Below are 18,051 nucleotides of genomic sequence, written 5' to 3' on the forward strand. Positions count from 1 at the left end.
TAAGATAATCACATACCATCATTTCTGCTAGTGGAACAGCAGCAACCACAACTCTGTTATCTTGACGACTCTGGATTTCCTGAATACTACCTCTCCGCTGTGCAAGGTCAGCGAGTGCTGCGCTGAGATGATCTTCGCTTACTGTGATTTCTAGGTTCATCAGGGGCTCCAGTATTTGTATACCAGCTTTTTTCAAAGCCTACATGGAAGGCAGGGAGAGTTATGTTGACTCCTTTTTTTTTTCCCCGCAGAAAATTGACATAATAAGTACTTACATAACTCAAGCTAACACTGCCTCTCAAATTCTCTACTTCCAAAAGCTATAAACTCCCCAGCGAGGGCATTACACTGTCAGAGAAGAACAGTTACCAGATCTTGATACACATATGTTTTCCCAGTAGTATATCATGCTACTGTGTTCTACAGCAGCTTACAGTTTCACTGTACCTTTTGCATGCAACGGGAGACACAGGCTGATATCATCGTGTGGGAGGTGTCAGGATGCACCGTCAGTGATTGCACTGTCACATCTATATCCTGAACTGGGAATCCAAGCAAAGGTCCTGGGCGGGGGCGGGGGGAGAGAGAGAAAAAGAAAAAAAAGCACATTTGTTTTCCAGAATATTAAGACACATGCAAAAAGTTTCAGGATTAATTTGGAGCTTCTCACTTTCCTCTTTCCCCTCTCCTTCCCCTTCCTCCCCCCAAGGGCACGACTACTGGTCTTGTTCCTCATTTTGTGATTTTTGTCATCACGTAGCTTTGCCAAAAGAGACAAAGGAATGCAGACTTACTTACACTTTCTTACTCTCTTTAGCAAAAGAACAGATAATTTTCAGAACCACAAGTTCCCGAGTGTGCTCATCCGCACAACCATTCCCAAAAATGAAGTTACTTTTTTAATACATTGTAATATCTAAAACTTGTCTATTGAAACAAGATCTCATTTGAAAAAGCAGTGAAACCTTTTCTTTAACCAGAAGCCAGAATATCTTCTGTATTTTCCTTTTCAAAACAATGTGATCACAGCAAAGCCTGACACTAACCCACTACCAAAACCGCAGGGCTAACGCAATTTCCTGAGGGAGGGATGAAGGGATGAACCACATCTCATGTCCAAGGCAGGTTATCTCAACCAAACCAAAAACCGTATTAGACTGGGACTGGATGGGAGGCCTGAACCACATCTGAGAAAAAACACATCACTTTTTTCCCCTACACAGAACATGGCCTTATTTATTTATTTATTTATTTATTTATTTATTTATTTTAGAAGCAATTAAGGGCATGAATTTTAGGCTGGAGACAGCTCAGTTCTGAAGTGTCTTCAAGGACCATGAAGAAAGCACACAGTCAAGAGGTATTCCACAGCCAGAGATGAGATGCTTTCCAACTCCACAAAGCAACATGGAAAAAACACCTCGTGCTGCTGCTTCTAGAGTAATTCTCATTTATCAATCCACTGCCTGTTAATTTTAATGTAAGGGAGAATTCTTTGGCCACAGGTTATTAAATACTTCCTATTTTTAATCAAACGTAAAGGATGCTTTTAGTCCTTTGGAAAGCCTATACTTTGCACTTAGGTAAGTCTTTTTATATACTTTCATGAATTTAACATATTTGAAAGTCCAAAAAAACCCATCAGTAACTCTAATAGAAGTGCAGTATGTACCTGTTGGTTTCCGAAACCACTTCTGTCACATCACTGTGGTTTATGTGATGTCATTGAGTAAATGCCTTATCTCTTATAGCAGATTAAAAAGCAAACCAAAAGAACCCCAAGCTCACTGTTGAGTGACTGAGAAGAAATCAACCTTGAAACCAAAGGCATGCTGACTCCCATTCCTGGCATAGGGAAAGGAGTGTTCGGCAATTTTTGTAGTTAAGGAAATTTCAGAATGTTCTCTTGCATCTACAGTTAATATGTACTAGCTTTTAATTTTCAGGCTACCAAGGAGTTTTACCTCCTAGAAACATATTAAATTGCTTCTTACAGAAATGTTAGACCAGTATAGTTGTCATAGCACTTCCTTTACCTTGAATGCATGAATTTGTGATTCCATTTTCTATAGCTTCTTGGAGTTCTTTGGGTAGCACTTCAATGACACTCGCAGCATACCCGATGACAGGTTTTGTCGTTGCTCTCTCCCCTAACCTGGGCCTAACCTCTAACTCTGCAGTTACAAAGTGTCGTTTATCTCCTACTGTTTTGTCCAATATATCTGCAGGAAAAAAAAAAAAGGCAAAACAACCATTTGGAAAAAAAACTACTACATAAATTCATCTGAAAGTTACTTGTAAGATCACCCAAAGTAAATCAAGCTACAAAACCAGGAACAAGACATTCCTTCCATTCACTCATTTTACCTGTCGCTTGGGCAGCATTTAGGATGGTTTCTCTGTATGCTATTTGAAGAGGTCCCAAATAAGTCTCAATTCCATATTCACGTTTGATTCGGTCATGAATGATCTCTATGTGTAGTTCTCCCATGCCACAGAGAATAGTCTAGTAAGACGAGAGTTAAGAAAGAAGAGGAAAAACATGCAAAACTCAGGTTTTAATACAAACTGTTTAGACACGGACTTGCCTGCTCTTAACAGTCTCTTAGAAATACTTCAAATTCTAAGGAGCCTAGAGACAAAACAGGACTGCTTTAGGTTATCTGACATAAACACCATATAAGTGAGAGGGTAATTACCACTACTGTGACCACTATAAAAAAAGCTCATCTTCCATTATCTTAAAGACTATGTAATTCAAACTTTTTAAAATACAGAACTGTCAAAAACATGCACAGCACAGGATGACTTCCTCTACTCTGCAAAGCCCAAGTGCAAAGGCTCCATTTTAGTTTGATGCACAGAACTTTGTACATATATGATACGAACATTTAGAGAGTTCTTTTTATTCAAGATCTCAATATGCAAATGAACTAACTGAAGGGTGGTCTTGACAGTTCTAAAATAAAGCTTGGTTATAAGGTGAGCAATAGAAGATTCATCTTACTTGTCCTGTGTCAGGATCTAGCTTCACTTTTAAACTTGGATCTTCACGCTGAAGGCAGCTCAATGCGTTATCCAAGTCTGTACATAAATATGAAACATGATATCTAAAGAGACTTCAGTAATTAGAGAATCACTATGAATGTCTAAACATCACTTTCCTCATAAGGTCAAATGTTATTTTCAGAAGGAATCAAAAGGACCCTAGAAAAGCATAGACTTTGGCAAACAAAGTCAACTCGAATTACAAGCAACTTGCAACTTCTGATTCTCTCCAACAAATTAACTGCAGGCTACAGAGTGCTTTAATTTAATTATTAAAAATACGATTTTCAGAGTGATATTTTGTACTTGCGTGAAGACAGAATGGAACCTGTAAGTGCGTCATCAAGTCAGTAAAAATTACTGCTCCCTTTTTACAGATAAGAAGAATTGTCAACTAACTCTCATGTGATTTGCCTAAATATTTCAAGATGAGTTCAACACGAAAAGGTTCAAATGCAAATTATTTTTTTCTGATTCCACATTATCTTAACTGCTGAGGAAGGCAGGTATGGGAAAGCAGCTACCGAATGATAAACTCACAGCTAAGACTGTATTTCTCTATCTTACAGTCTTTGGGGAAAAAAAAAACAAAACAAAACCAAAAAAAAGCCAAAACCAGGAACACCTTGCAACCCAGTGGCTCACCCTGCAGACATATTGCTCCAAACCTGCATTCTACCTTGCTCCACTTCATCATACTACACTGGTACTTCTCCTTCCTCCCCTTCACCCCCAACCAAGCTCAGCTTTGTTGGAATGAAAACACAGCATTTAAAGGATGTATTTCCAAAAAGAGTCAAATGAAACCCAGTTCTCTGGTACAGATTCTTGGGAAAGGCAGTAAGATTACAGGTCACGCTGCATGGGCAAACCCTAACTAGACCCACAGAAGTCTTGGTAACTGAAGACTTTACACCACAGAGTAAAACTGCGAATGCTGACTGAAAGAAAAAAACACGTTTCAAGGTTATCTGAACTCAGGACACTATGTACAGCACACCAGTGTGACTGCAGCAAAACTAAGCACAACAGCAGGAAATGAAAGTGCCTTCATCTCTCCTTTCAAAATGAAGATCCACTACTTTTCTAGGCACAAAACCTAGAAAAGTACTACTAGTAGTACTGCTTGATGTAGTAAAAGCAAAGGATACTGACAACCACAATCTAAAGTATATCACTTGGTGTGCAAAACACCAAAAAGGGCCTTACTAGATCACTGACGGATAAATTTGTGCACCTCACTCATGTCAACCAGATGTGCACGGACTGGGGACGAGCACCGTTTCTTACATAGGAGAATATGCTTACTCTTGAGTATCTTGTTTGTAGAATATCTTATATTCTTAGGCAGCTACACTGTACCTTGTTGTTTGGCCATTGAAGGAGGTTCAATTGTACAGAAGAAGACAGGGTCAGGGATCTCAACTCCTGCCAGCAGAAGGCTCTCTACGTCACTGGTAGACCTTTTCTCTCCCCCAGCATCCCTTCCAGCTCGGCGTGCTGCAGCTACTGCTGAAGCCTTTGATGACACTATGGTATCTCCAGTGGCACTCTATAGATCAACACCCAGTGACCCACAAGACACAGGAGGGGGAGAAAAATATGATATGAAAAAAGAAACCAAAAAAACAAAACCCACAAACCCTTACCATTTCTCTTTCTCAAAACCACTTGTGCTAAACTCCACTTACTTACTTATTTATAAACAATTACTGTAACTTCTCTCTTCAAATAACTAAAATGATCTGGAAGAGGAAAAATTGTCCTCGAATTCAGACTAACATTTCTTTGTCCAGTTCACTGCATTTTAAATGTAACTTACAAGATATAAAGCCACAAAGAACAATATTAGTAAAGGAAAATTTGCTTATGCATGCCAAAATTGGTTACATTTTAGAAAATCTGTGCAAATGAGATCTATGCAGCCTGTTCAAACAATAAACACTGAATTAGTAAACTAATAGAAGCAAGCATAAAACAAACTTATTTGAACTTTAAGTTAAACTGTTGCTTTTGGGTAACTCATTTGGAACATCCCTCTCCTTCCCCATAGGAGGTCTCTCTATGGCATTACATTGTATTTAAGAGTTACAATATAAATACAAGCTCAGAACCCTACTAAAATACACCTTCAGGTTTCAATCCTTTCCATGTAATCAGCACTGCATCTCCCCAGGTAAATTACTGACATTTGTACATTGTAATATTTCATTTTAGGAGGAAGTACATGTACTTCAAATAATGCAAGTTTACATATGTTACAACAATCAAGAACACATCTGACATACAATACCATAGAAGTAGAAAGCACACTAGTGAAACAAGCTCCGTTATAGAATCAGTATTTTCCGTTACCTGTTTTAACCCAACAGTAAGGGCAATGTTGCCAGGCATTAGTGATGGTATTTCAATTTGCTGATCAGCAAAAGGCAGGAGCAGCCGGCTCATTCTCTCTCTGAAAATGAAATTCTTGAATTACTCAGGACTTTAACAGACATTCCAATGCTACACTAAACCACACCTCTAGCTTACTCACGTGCAACTTTTGTTAATATTATATACAGCTGATTGAGGTTTCAGTGAACCTGAGTAAACGCGAACAAAAACCAGTGGTCCACGACATTTATCATGGAGAACTTTAAACGCTAGGGCACACAGGTCATCCTTGTACCATTGTCTGCAAAATAAAAAGCACAACAAAAAGCATACTTGTAGGATTAACCACTCAAACTCACATTTACTTAGATTTCCACTCATATAAGAAGCAATATGTTTCTTATTGTAATATTAATAGAGGCAGATTTTTAAAAGTCATAATTTATACCAAAAAATATTAACCTAAGCAGTTCCAGGTCCGGTAGGATATGTAAGATGTCATGTGGCTCAGCCAGTACTAGAGATGATCCCTAGACCCAATTTTGTAAAATGGCAATATCCTCAGATTAAAAATCTGAACTCTAAAGCACAAGTTTGACAACTGGAGACAAATGCATACAATTCCAGTTGAACTGACCAAAGCAGGTTCAGTACTCAAGTGTATTTTTATGTCTGTACATGTTTACTGTTATTTAATACCTAAAAACAGTAAACATTTTTAAAGATATGAATGCTTTGTTGATATTTTTCATTTTCTCCTTTTATCCTTTCCTACTTATTTTTCCTCAGCCTCCTTTTCTCCTTGTACTTACAGAAACTCATATGAACGCTCATTAGGTGCAGGCAAGTACATAGTAACAGCATCCAGTAATGGCTGCACTCCTTTGTTCTTCAGTGCACTGCCACAGAGTACAGGTACCGCTTTCTGAGCTAGCGTGACTCTGCGGATAGCAGACCGTAACTGCAAAAAAAGAATTCTTTTCTGTTAACATGTGAACTACAATTTATCCTTAAATGGCATTCCAGCTATCAGATATTGCTAACAAATCCCCAAAAGTTAAGTATGTTTGCAAATATAACATCACGCATCCCAACTCCTTTCACTGCTTTTAATGAGATCCAAACCATAAACCCAAATGTTTAGATGCTAAAATAAAAGACACTGCTTTTAAGATTTCTAAACATCTCATGCAGATCTGCCACTGTTCTTGTTCTTTTTCTAACAGTCCTTTTAATTCAGAATGTTGTACCTCACCACTTCCAACACGCAGTGTCAAAGATCCAACCAATTCACAGTGGTTGGGATGCTACTTTTGTTGGTAAGAATCAGCAGCTCAGACACAAACTGCATGGACTCTACCTGGAAATTCCATTCGCCTTTCCCTAAACACTTTTGCAGCAGCCTAATTTAAAAACAAACAAAGAAACAAACAAAACCTTCCTCAACAAGGAACATCTGCAAAATCATAATCTGCATGTGCCAAAGGAAGAAAAACCCAGCCCTTCAGAATAACAGCTAGTAAAAGCTTGTTTATAAATAATGAAATGTAAAAATTACCTTGTCAGCTGGTATTAAGTCAAAATTTTCACTATATTCTCCTAGAACCAATTCAGCAAATTCATCATCCAGATCTGCAACCTTCAACAGAACAGTTCTTTATTATTTGGCATATAGCAGTTTCACCGATAAGTCACAAATCTTAATTATTGAGGAAATACAGCTAAACAGAGCAGGAACAAAGCCTTTAAAGACATCAGAGATCATGAACTCAAGCCACAGAAAATTACGGAAATGAAGGTTTTGAGAAAGGATGGGGTGGGGGTGGGGAAAATTAACTCATAAAGCTGCTGCCAGGCAAAATATGAGCGGGAGAGAGAATGCTTGTACTTCTCCCTGAAACTGAAAAAGCCTGCAGCCATACAGGGACAACCATGAAGGGTATAACTGAATGTATTTCAGATCTGCAAACAAGGCAAAGTCTGAAGTAAGCAGTGAGTAACCCTTGCGAGCCAACAGATATACAGCTGGAAAAAACAGACAAGCCTTCAGGCATTGTGACCTTCCTCATGGCAAAGGCTTGTAGGTCCAAGAGGTCATCTGTGCTTTCGAACTGTACCACTTAGCTTGACAAATAAGTTAACGACGCTTTAAACCTCGTCTCACAGATACCGTTGCACGCTCATAGACTCGGGACACCTGAAGTGCAGGAAGGCACTTTGCCCCCTCTAGTGGCTACGATAGCAATTGGCCAAATACTGAAATGCATCCTTGATAAGCAAATAGAAGTCTAATCAAGCTAATAGTTAAAACAGGAGAGATGAAGGAAAGCATTCATTTAATTAAGTGAAAGCAAAGCATGCAAGATGGCTGGTGTTCGAACTACTAAATTTTACAGTGTTTCTGATGAGGACTATTAATAGGAGAGAAAACATACAAAAAAGTATTTTACAAACACAAGGTTATCTCAATTGTCACACTACTGGTCCATCCCGTCCTGTTTCAGGAAGGGCCTAGAAACCAAAGGAAAAAACCCCCAACATCATTTTTACAAAGATTTCTAGCTAACAATATATTTCTTAAGATAAGATGCTGAGTAATAACACCCCCACTTAAAACCTGCAAATTTTGAAAACCAGATTGTGTATGTGTTTTACTGAAGTCAGAGCAATATAAAATGGATCTCTCCAATTCTGATGTTTCAAAGAAAACTGAAAGCCTAGCGAGATCTCTCTACACACTTGAACAATGTTATTCAAAGTAGTACGGGGGGCAGCCTTTCCAGCAAAATGGATCGATATCTGAGATAAACATCGTTAAACTCCCATATTTTTCCTTACAAAAGTATGCATTCAAATGTAATCACTACCACACCTTTTTACTTGGAGAGACGACTTGCTTAGAGTGTCTCAAGTACAACCAACTCTTCCAATATGATTATATAAATTACACAAAATAATGTGGGACCTTAAAATGCCAGCTGAGGGGAGAAGAAAAACACTCTGGACAAACTATTTCAAACGTTCTGTACTGCTCAACAGGCAAATTATTTTTTTACTCCCATTAATTCTTCCATTCTTCACCCCTTCTAAACTGTCAATTGTGCAAAACCTGGTAGCAGCTAGATCAAGTTTCTATTATCTTTCTTAGCTTCACACTATGACAATTTATGTTAAAGAAATATTTATGGTGTTCTTTTCTCATCTCTCCCATGGACTTTTTGGATGGATCTGGAGTAAGACTTATAGTGGGATTCAGCTGCCTCTAACACAGTATTTAGTGCCATTTTGACCAGCCTGCAACACCCCATCCAGCTTCTAGCTGCCACTCCAGAAGGGCATGGATATCCTGTAGGTTCTGAGTCACATCTGCCAGGCCTCACGTGAATGTCCCAAGTATCTTTTGGCATCTAAGACACTACAAGATGCCATGTTAGCCAGCTGAATACTAAACCTTATCCTGTCTGCTTTCTTCAGTTCCCTATTTATAAAGCAGAGAGTACTTTCCATTTTATGCATCTAGTGTACAGGCAGGGAGTCCAAGTCTCTATATTCAGCATGTTTTCCCATCACGTATTAACATTTCCAACATGCATTAAGCATCTTTGACAGATGGAAAGGAACTGAAGAAAACTTGAAATTAGTTCAATAAGGACAAATGCAGAATCTTGCACCTGGGATAGAACAAAGCCATGCGCTGATACAGAGTGGGGATCAACCAGTTAGGAAACAGCTCTGCAGAAGTCAACCAGCAGGTCCTGCTGGACAAGCAAGCATGAGTCAGCAGTGTCCCCTTCCAGTGACAAAGGCAAACTGCATACGGGGCTGCATCTGCAAGAGCACAGCCAGTGGACCAGGGCAAGTGGTTAGTACTCTCTATCATGCACTTGTGAAGCTGCATCTAAAACACTGTCTGCTTTTAGGTTCCCCAGGACAAAAGAGACTGACAAACTGTGGGAAGTCCAATGGAAAACCACTAAGGTGGTTGACGGGCACCTGGAAGCCCAGAGAGATGGGTCTGTCTAACTTGGAGAGGCTAAGGGAGGATGCCAATGCTGTCTCTTACTACTTGAAATGGTGGTGGTGGTGGTGGTGGTGGGTGTGCTTCAGGGAAAATAGAGCCAGATTCTTCTCAGAGGTACACAAGGAAAGGACAAGCGGCACTGTTGCAGGTTGCAACAGGGTAAATTCCCGTTGGACAAAAAGAAATAATGTTTCACTACAAGGACGATCAAGCACTAGGACAGGCTGCCTAGACAGATTGTGATCTCCATCCTTAGAGACTTGAAAAATCAACTGAAAAGGCCTGAGCAACCTGATCTAATGCTGTAGTTAGCCCTGCTTTCAGCAGGTCACTGCACCAGACACCTCCAGAGCCTATTTTTTCTACTGTTCTAAATAATGGTTTTAAATATATTACGTATTTACTTTAGAACTTTACTTGTTCTATTAAGGTACTTCTGGCATCCTGGACTTCTTGGAACAGGTTGGGATCATCAGCCTCCAGCAGCAGCTTTTGCTCAAAATTTTTTCCATCATCCAAATCAGAAGTAGGTTTCCAAATGATTTGTTCCTTAGTCACTACATCCACCAGTCCTCTGAAGGTCTTGGCTTCCCCAATGGGCAACTGCAAACAGAGTGGAGATTTTAGACAGCTGCAAAAAATTAAGAAAGGAGTTCCATTCGAAAGAAAGCAAATAAACATTTAATTTCTAAGCTTACCTGTAAAAGCAAAGGTTTTGTCTTCAATTTTTGCTTGATACTCTCAACAGCATATGTAAAACTATATAAAAAAACAGATACTAAGTTACACAAAACTTAATGACACGGTAAAATAGGTTTACCATTCCTTATTTACTGCAAAAATTACTCCTACAATTACACAAAAATATGCATCTGCATAATCAAAGATGCATGTAGCAAGTATTAACATAATTGGCTTCCTCTATGCTTAACAGAAGAACTTTAACTTGATTAGATACATTCTCTTACAAGGTGTTTAGCAATGATTAAAATAGCTGTTTAAATACCTTGCCCTGTTTTTGTCCATCTTGTTCAAAAAGCAAATCCGTGGGATCTGATGTTTGTCCGCTTGTCTCCACACTGTCAGAGTCTGGGCCTAAAGCAAAAGACAAAATGGAAACATTAGTGCTGATACCTCCCCAATACCGCTGAGGGACCGAGTTCAAAGTACAGAAGGGAACTGAGCTGAATGTGTTGCGACGGTCCCGTATCTAGCAGCACAGATTAACTCCACAAGCAGCTTTGTCTCATCTCGTCTCTCAGCTGTCATCATTCCCCCTCCTCCACTAAGGGCACACAGGCATATGGGCAAGGGAACACAGAGAGAAACCAAGCTTTATAGGGGATATATACGGGGAAAAAAACTCAGTAGACACTTAAGACTTTATTGCCAAGTTACTTACACACACAGGCAAGCATTTCTGTGGCTGCACATCAACGCTAAAAACTACTGTGGTTTTGCTAGTAATTTGTGCACTGCTGAGCCATTTATGATATGCATTTTTATTTGAAAATTTATACAGGTATATATGAAAATCAGTTCAGACTGAGAAGCAGTTTCTTACCAATACATGGAAATAATGCAAGAATTTCCTACCGTTTTAGAAAAAATGCAAGCAGATTCAATTGTTTTGTTGTTGGGGCTGGGGGCTGTTACTCAATTCAGGTTCATACATGATGGCACCTAAATACTTTCCAACAGCAAGTTAAATAGTGTGACTCATAGTGATCAAGAGTTCCCTCATCCCCCATCTAGGAAAAAAGTCTGTCCTGTGGAACACAGTGACTTCACAACATGCGACTTCTCTACAGGACTGAACTACTCAAACATCTCATGCTATAAAGACAAATTCCAGCCTGCCTCCACCTTTTCTGCACCGTGCCCCAAAGGGCATGTTAAATAGGCCATTGGGGAGGGAGAAATTCTGGCTGAAAATTACTCATTTTCTACATAAAACCGAAAATGAGAAATTAACAGATATTCATTTCTTTCCATTGGTGGAGCTAGGCAGAAGCATTCACCTCAATCAACATTTGTGAAGGACAGCAACAATACCTTCAGTGGGAACCCCACTTATTTGCCCCTTATTACCGTGGAAATTCCTGTACATTACAGGACTTGGTATTAAATGCTCAGCTTCAGGAAGCTGAATTTTGATCAAAGCATCACAAGAGATAATACAGAGCAATATCTCTGTACTACTATTATTATTTCAGCCTGATTTAAGTCATTAGACAAAAAAAAATAATCTACCATTATTTTTACCTCAACACCAGCTGAAGCATCAAACACCGCTACTGCTCCATCCAAGACTCTCAAGCAACGCTCAACTTCCACTGTAAAGTCCACGTGACCTAAAAAATAATCTTCCTTTTATACCATCATAATTCAAACAGGCAACGTCAACAGATCATTATATTTTTTTTAGTTTTTTTTAAAATCATGTCAAAACAACCCTGCCTTCACTTGCAGAGAAGTACACCCATCAGTTCTTGAAACACACAAGATTCTTACATTGCAATCCTAGAACTGAGAGCAATTTTGTGTGGAAATGTCTGAGCTCACTTCAAACACGCTAGATTAGGCACCAGCAAACAACAATTAGCCAAAGCTGAAAAGAGCTCAATATAGGCCTTTTTACTGAGACAAACCAATTAAATATTGCACCATATTTAAAACTAAGACTTACTTTCTACCCCACCTCATCTACTCTCCCCTAATAACATGAGTACTGCTCAAGCGTAGTACCTGGGGTGTCAATCAGATTGATTCTGTAGTCCTTCCAGTCAAACGTAACAGCAGCAGACTGAATGGTAATACCACGTTCTCGCTCTTGTACCATAAAATCTGTCACTGTGTCCCCATCATCAACATCTGTGAACAGGAAGCAGGATTACAGTTGGGCAGGTAAATAATTCAAAAGCTGAAACTGTCTTGGAGCACAGATGCCAAGGAAGATTTGGAAATACTGTCCCTTTTATATATGTATAAGCTATGAAAACTAGCCTTTTTCAGAAAATTATCATGTCAGCTAATTTACCCAGGCTCCCTTTCCAGGTAACAAATGCTCTGTAAGTCAAAGAAAAGCAATTCCAACAACCTGTTTGTTGTTCTTAATCCTAGTAACACCATGGAAACTTACAAACTAAAGCAAAGTCCAAAATCATGAACAAACTACAGTTTTAAAAAACCTGGCTGCATTCACTGTATGGAATGTGACTGACATTTTAAAATGTATTAATTAAAAGGTAATAAAGTTAAAACTAAACTTAAAAAAAACCAAAACAATAAAAACCAAACCAAACAAGTAAGAGGTTGGGTTTTGCTTGTGATTTTTTTTTCTAATGTTTAATAAAAAGAGAAGCAGTTCCACATTTGTAAACAAGCAGGCCACCAAGTTCAACAACTCCACAAGTCCTAACATCTTTTACCATTCTCATACGCGGTAGAGAACAGGGAATTAAATTTTAAGGTCAAAAAGTAGCACAAATGGAGGCTGCTGTGACCTTTTCAATCTTGAAGAATTCTGCGAGAGTTGTTGAAGCAAGGAATTCTTCCTGTGCTATGGCTTTCAAAGGAAATGGTTACTTTTTGTTAACCTGGTTTATTACAGGTCAAAAGAGAACTGAAGAAACAGCTTTACCAGAACGGCCAATGCACAACAAGTAAACCAAGGAGAACCTCTAGCTAAATGTCAAACAAAACATAATGCAATAAAAGAAAAATATGAACCTATGATCTCTCAAAGTACAACTGCCTTGGAACATAATGGAATGTGCATTAAAATTTCATTATATTGCAGCACAACTTTGGAACAACTGGCTTCTACACTAAGTACTCCACCAGCAACCTCTAACTGCATTGCATGTTACTGTATACTATTAAATCTCTCAAAGCTACTGAAATACAAAAAGTATTTCTAACCTCCAAGTGTTCTTATGTATCCAGAATAATACAGCATTCTCTCTGTTGTCGTAGTTTTCCCTGCATCAATGTGGGCCATAATGCCAATGTTTCGGATTCTGCATAAAGCAAAAACATTGCTTTTATTGTGGTAATTTTTTTATTCAGTGATATTGTTATTCATATAAACAAGTAATATTCACTGAGAATAGCATACCAGATGAGTAACATTTTTCCTCTGTTGCGTATCTGATACAGCGAACATTCTGATGCTGAAGTATGTTAGTATTAAAATGGTGGATCTTCTTCAGATCGGTAGTACTCCAGAGTTTTAGAACAGGTTTCCGTGCTTCAGTTCAGGGGAAGGCCACTTCTTGGCCTCATCCTCACCCATCTGCCCTCCCCACAGACAGAAGCAGCCCCTCTCCACCCTCTCATGCATCCCAATCCCTAATCCCTGGTGCCTGAAACAATCCATTGCACATATACCCTTTATGCCCCAAATCTAGCATCCAAGTTCCCATGAAGTTGTTCTTGATTCTGTTCAGCCAAGTCTTCCTTTCTGAAGTACCTCGTCAGTAGCTTCCAAAACTGCTTCAGTAGCTCTGGGCATCACAGGCTTGCGATAGCCCCCATATTCACCATTAATGCCAGCTGAATTTGACCTCAGGACAGAAGTAGCCTTCCAAGGGAACTTCACCCCCAAGCCATTCCTTTGGCAGCTCAGCCCCTAATTACCTTGCCCTCCTTACGAAGGCCCCCATCTAACACGGCTGAGTGATCCCAGGGACACAAAGTATACAGCCCTGCCCCATATAGCAGTGGTCTAGCTGCCGAGACATCCCTTCCCCCTCGCTCAGCTCCCAGCAACCACCATGGATTTGGAGCATCCCCAAAAGCCCCGTTTCAGTTCTGATGATGTGAGCAAGAGACAGTCCAAGACCTCTCTGACACCAACAACTGCCCTATATTGAAATGTCAGAAGGGTAAAAGTACGGAAGTACTAACTTTAGTTTAGAATGGGCGCATGAACTATGCATGCGATGGGCATAGCAACAATCCACGACTTTTTATCACATCAATTGCCCTGATTGTCGGTTACATCCAAAAAATAAGCTAGGATGACGTACCTGGATATATGAGGATTAATGACAGAACGCAGAGACTTAACATCTCCTGGAGACAAACGAAACAAAGCAACAATTTGTAAGACTGACCCCAACATAGAAATGATAGATTTTAGCAAAATCAAATATACTTAAGAAAATTCCTAAAAAGCTTATTAAAAAAAAAAAATCAGAGCCACAAATCATGACAATCTGTAATCTCTACCACCTCAAATTTCTAAAGATACATACTTAATTTTCAATAAATACCTCTCCCTCTCTTAAAAAAAGAAACTTCACAACACTTGTAATTTAGAAACAATGGGAAAAAGCCAACACAAAAAAGCATCATCAGCACAGTAAAATCTTACTCTGTAGAAGTAATAACAAAACATGCCACATTTCAAGACAACTGTAATGCTGACATTCATCTGAACTGGCTATTAGATGACAAATTTCAAAAGCCATTTCTCCTTTAAACACTGAAGCTAGACTGCATAATTCTCAGGGAGAAAATGTAAACTGACCTAAGTTAAGAAAACACGGGACTGAAGAGTTTGCATTCCTGTTTTCATTAAAGATATTTCCTCTCTCACACCCTATTTAGCTGGAAAATAAGCTGCCAAGCTAAATTTTTATGAAACGAATCTGTAATTCAGGTACTCAAGCCATTTAACTTGTGTTCCAGGAACTCGCTTTCCTAGCACTTTACTTTATCTTTGATAGGCGAAACAAAATACAACAATATTTAAACTAATGTTCCTTTACCATCTACAGATCATCCCTCTCATCAGAGAGACACTAAAGAGGCATCTTATAAATTAACATTTCGATGAGGAGAAAGACTGATCTTAGGAGAAGCAAGGGAGCAGGCTGGAAATTCACCACCACCCACCAACCCCACCCCAAATAAAAGCTCCAAATAACACTGCCTTTTTCCCTCCAGTTTCTAAAATAACCCACAAAATAACACATTAGTATGTTTGCGATTTCTTGCTTGTCTAAGGCACGATATCTTCTTGTGTATGGAATGAAGCTCTGCCTCCACATGACACATTGAGGTATTCAGCACAGCAAAACTGGGGATAAACACAGTAGCCAGCAAGGACATCGCGTAGACAAATATATAGAAACAGTGATACGCAGCAACAGAGACTACATCGACTGAGAAGAGTAAGTCTTCTTCTCACGTATGTGACTGCAGGTTAAAGACTTTTACTAAAATACACAGTGCTGAATTCATTAATATTTTTTAAAGAAGTTGGTTACCCACCAGTTACCAATATTTTCTTCTGTCTCCATCTTGATGTAGAAAAAGCAGCCCTGACTCCCAACACTACCTCACATCAATTGATTTCCGTTCAATCTCAGTGCAGCTACTCAAAAACTGGCAAAAATTCCTTTTAATTGAAATTTTGGTTTCCAAGTATTTTATTTTTACTCTTTTATCCTGAGTCTGCAAAGAAAATACACTAACGATAACTTAAAACTTCTATTTAATCAGATTCCTGTCTTTCTCCCCTTGTCTACATGCTGGCTGTCATCAGTTACTTGATAACCAATTAATACTTCAGGCAACTGGACAGGGGTTCCAGCACACTTCACAAGCGACCTGAGTTCTTAGACATCTGTATCTTTTCTTTTTCTTGTTTTCTAAAGGCTTTATACCATACACCTACTGAGAAAAGACCAGCAATACAAACCACGTCTTTTCGTTCCTTCAACCTTTTAACTGCTCTGTTTGTGCTTCATACGCCTAATTCTATAAACAGTAGAAAGTATGCTACTCATTTTTAAAGTAATCCCTACTATTAAAAAAACAGTTTGAACTTATACCTGGTGGAGAACTGTAGTTTCTCAGACTGCACTTCTGCTGTGTCACACTTAGGACTCTCATTTTTGTCTTCCTGAAATACACATGCTTAATAGAAAAAAAGAAAACATATAGAATATTTATCATTATAAATAATTACTTTGTAGGTACATTTTTGCCAGTTGTAGAAAACTAAACTAAAAAAAAAAAAAAACTACAGGAACTGACACTGTTGTTAGATATTTATATAAGCTCAAGATACCAGCTATTTGGAAGCAGAAGCACGAAGATGGTAGCACCGAGGTTTAAACCAAGTCCAACCTCAATATTATTTGGCCAGTCCAGTAAAAATCTACAATAGCATCAAACGTTGTCGGTAGCCACAATATTTTAAATACTTCTTATTATTTGTGTAAATAATATAAATTTAACAATGACAAATGTTAGGCAATCAAAACTACAGATAACTAAAAAAGTTTATGGAAAAATTACAAATTCCATTTCTACATTCTGACTTATGTGAAGCCCAATTCCAACATGAAATTATGCACTCTGGATACCAATTTTTAAAGGAAAGACCAAAAAAATGCTTACTCAGAGTAACCCATGTATTTCTTTTGCTCACAGAAGAAGTATGAAAATTTGGGAAAAAGTTTACCTCATTGCAGAAACTTGATGACTTCAATGCATTCACCGAAAATTTCCTCATAATTCTCAACATTCTTGCTCTTGTCTCTACAGCTGTTCCCTGCCAGGATAAGCACAAAATGCTTATGTCAGGAAACAGGTAACTATACTAGTTCCACATAGATCAGTCACAAAACTTAATTGCTTTTCAAGTTAGACCAGGTAACTGTTTTTCAGGTTACTGCTTTGTGGATTAAATTGGTGCCAGATCTGTAAAAATAATGTTATTAAGCCTTAAAAATGCAGCATAAATGCATGCCCACAAACATTAAACGTATTCCTCAAAGCAATTTGCAAACAGTAAACCAGAAAAATTGACATCGGAGTTGACACTCATGCTCAAGTAAGCTCTAGAGTACCAGTTACCAACCAGTGACGTGTAAATAGCTCTGCTGATCTTGAAGGAGGAAGGGGGGCAGGGAAAAGTACCTATTTGGAACAGAAATAAAAGCATTTGTTAGCTCCTACGAGCTTTTAAGCATCGCCAAAACGACGACGGCACAAAGCCCAAGGGCAGAAGCTTCCGAAGCATTCCTGGCTGGCTGCTGCTTATTGAGGGAGACACCAATAGCCAGCTCCAGGGACTTTATGCGTCGTGGGAGAGTTTCACAATACAAGGAAAGAAGCTTGCATACAGGCTCACCCCCTCATCCCGCGACCCAAACACCCGCCTGCTAGAGCAGCCGCTGCACTTTGCTGACCAGGGGAGCAGGAGGAGAGCGGTGCCCTGGCACTGCCCGTCACAAGCCCACCGAGCCCAGCTCCGCCAGCGGCCCAGGCGGCCGCTCCCCGGCGGCGCTCCGCAAACCGACACGGCCCTGCCCGCCGCCTTACGAACCGCTGGGACGTCACTCCGCCGGCCCCCGCGCTATCGTCTGTCCCGGACGAAGAGATTTAACAAGGCCAAGCCTGGGCTTGCGCCGCGGGCACAGCCCGGGCGCCGGCCGGGACAGCCGCCATTCCGCAGGAAGGCGCGCTCCTTCTTCTTTTCCCCGCCAGCCCCGCAACCTAACGTTCCGCGCTCCCGCCGTTCCGCCCTGATCTGTCCGACCCAGGCGGCAAAAAGCGCCGCTCCGGCCTCTCCCCTTCTGTTTTTT

At 39.6% G+C, this 18,051-nt stretch overlaps 2 protein-coding genes across 7 annotated transcripts in view; one reads left to right on the plus strand and one right to left on the minus strand.

Moving 5' to 3' along the window:
* The window catches only part of HEXB (hexosaminidase subunit beta), a 21,592-nt gene extending 19,638 nt beyond the window's left edge, over positions 1-1,954 (plus strand). Inside the window, exon 15 of the mRNA XM_087742778.1 lies at positions 1,274-1,954. The gene's annotated coding sequence lies outside the window, so the exon portion shown is untranslated. The remainder of the gene's footprint in view (positions 1-1,273) is intronic.
* Positions 1-17,930, minus strand: part of GFM2 (GTP dependent ribosome recycling factor mitochondrial 2) — a 19,322-nt gene extending 1,392 nt beyond the window's left edge. For 2 of the 6 annotated variants that reach the window (XM_087742770.1, XM_087742775.1), the window contains exons 1-21: positions 17,793-17,930; positions 17,325-17,383; positions 16,926-17,015; positions 16,291-16,375; positions 14,479-14,524; positions 13,370-13,467; positions 12,194-12,319; positions 11,711-11,799; positions 10,452-10,540; positions 10,144-10,204; positions 9,863-10,048; positions 6,983-7,063; positions 6,237-6,385; positions 5,585-5,725; positions 5,404-5,503; positions 4,411-4,600; positions 3,008-3,084; positions 2,368-2,506; positions 2,037-2,222; positions 448-563; positions 17-199 (exon numbers count right to left, since the gene is read on the minus strand). In XM_087742770.1, the coding sequence (XP_087598896.1) occupies positions 17-199; positions 448-563; positions 2,037-2,222; positions 2,368-2,506; positions 3,008-3,084; positions 4,411-4,600; positions 5,404-5,503; positions 5,585-5,725; positions 6,237-6,385; positions 6,983-7,063; positions 9,863-10,048; positions 10,144-10,204; positions 10,452-10,540; positions 11,711-11,799; positions 12,194-12,319; positions 13,370-13,467; positions 14,479-14,524; positions 16,291-16,375; positions 16,926-16,988 (2,205 nt within the window). In that variant the 5' untranslated portion in view covers positions 16,989-17,015; positions 17,325-17,383; positions 17,793-17,930. The other 4 variants (XM_087742771.1, XM_087742772.1, XM_087742773.1 and 1 more) reach the window with 4 other exon arrangements.
* Between the last annotated feature and the right edge of the window lie 121 nt (positions 17,931-18,051).

The sequence above is a fragment of the Nipponia nippon genome, unplaced genomic scaffold (genome assembly GCF_047370975.1).
Source record: "Nipponia nippon isolate SJK-2023a ecotype South Korea unplaced genomic scaffold, ASM4737097v1 scaffold_8, whole genome shotgun sequence".
NCBI classification, from domain to species: Eukaryota; Metazoa; Chordata; class Aves; order Pelecaniformes; family Threskiornithidae; genus Nipponia; species Nipponia nippon.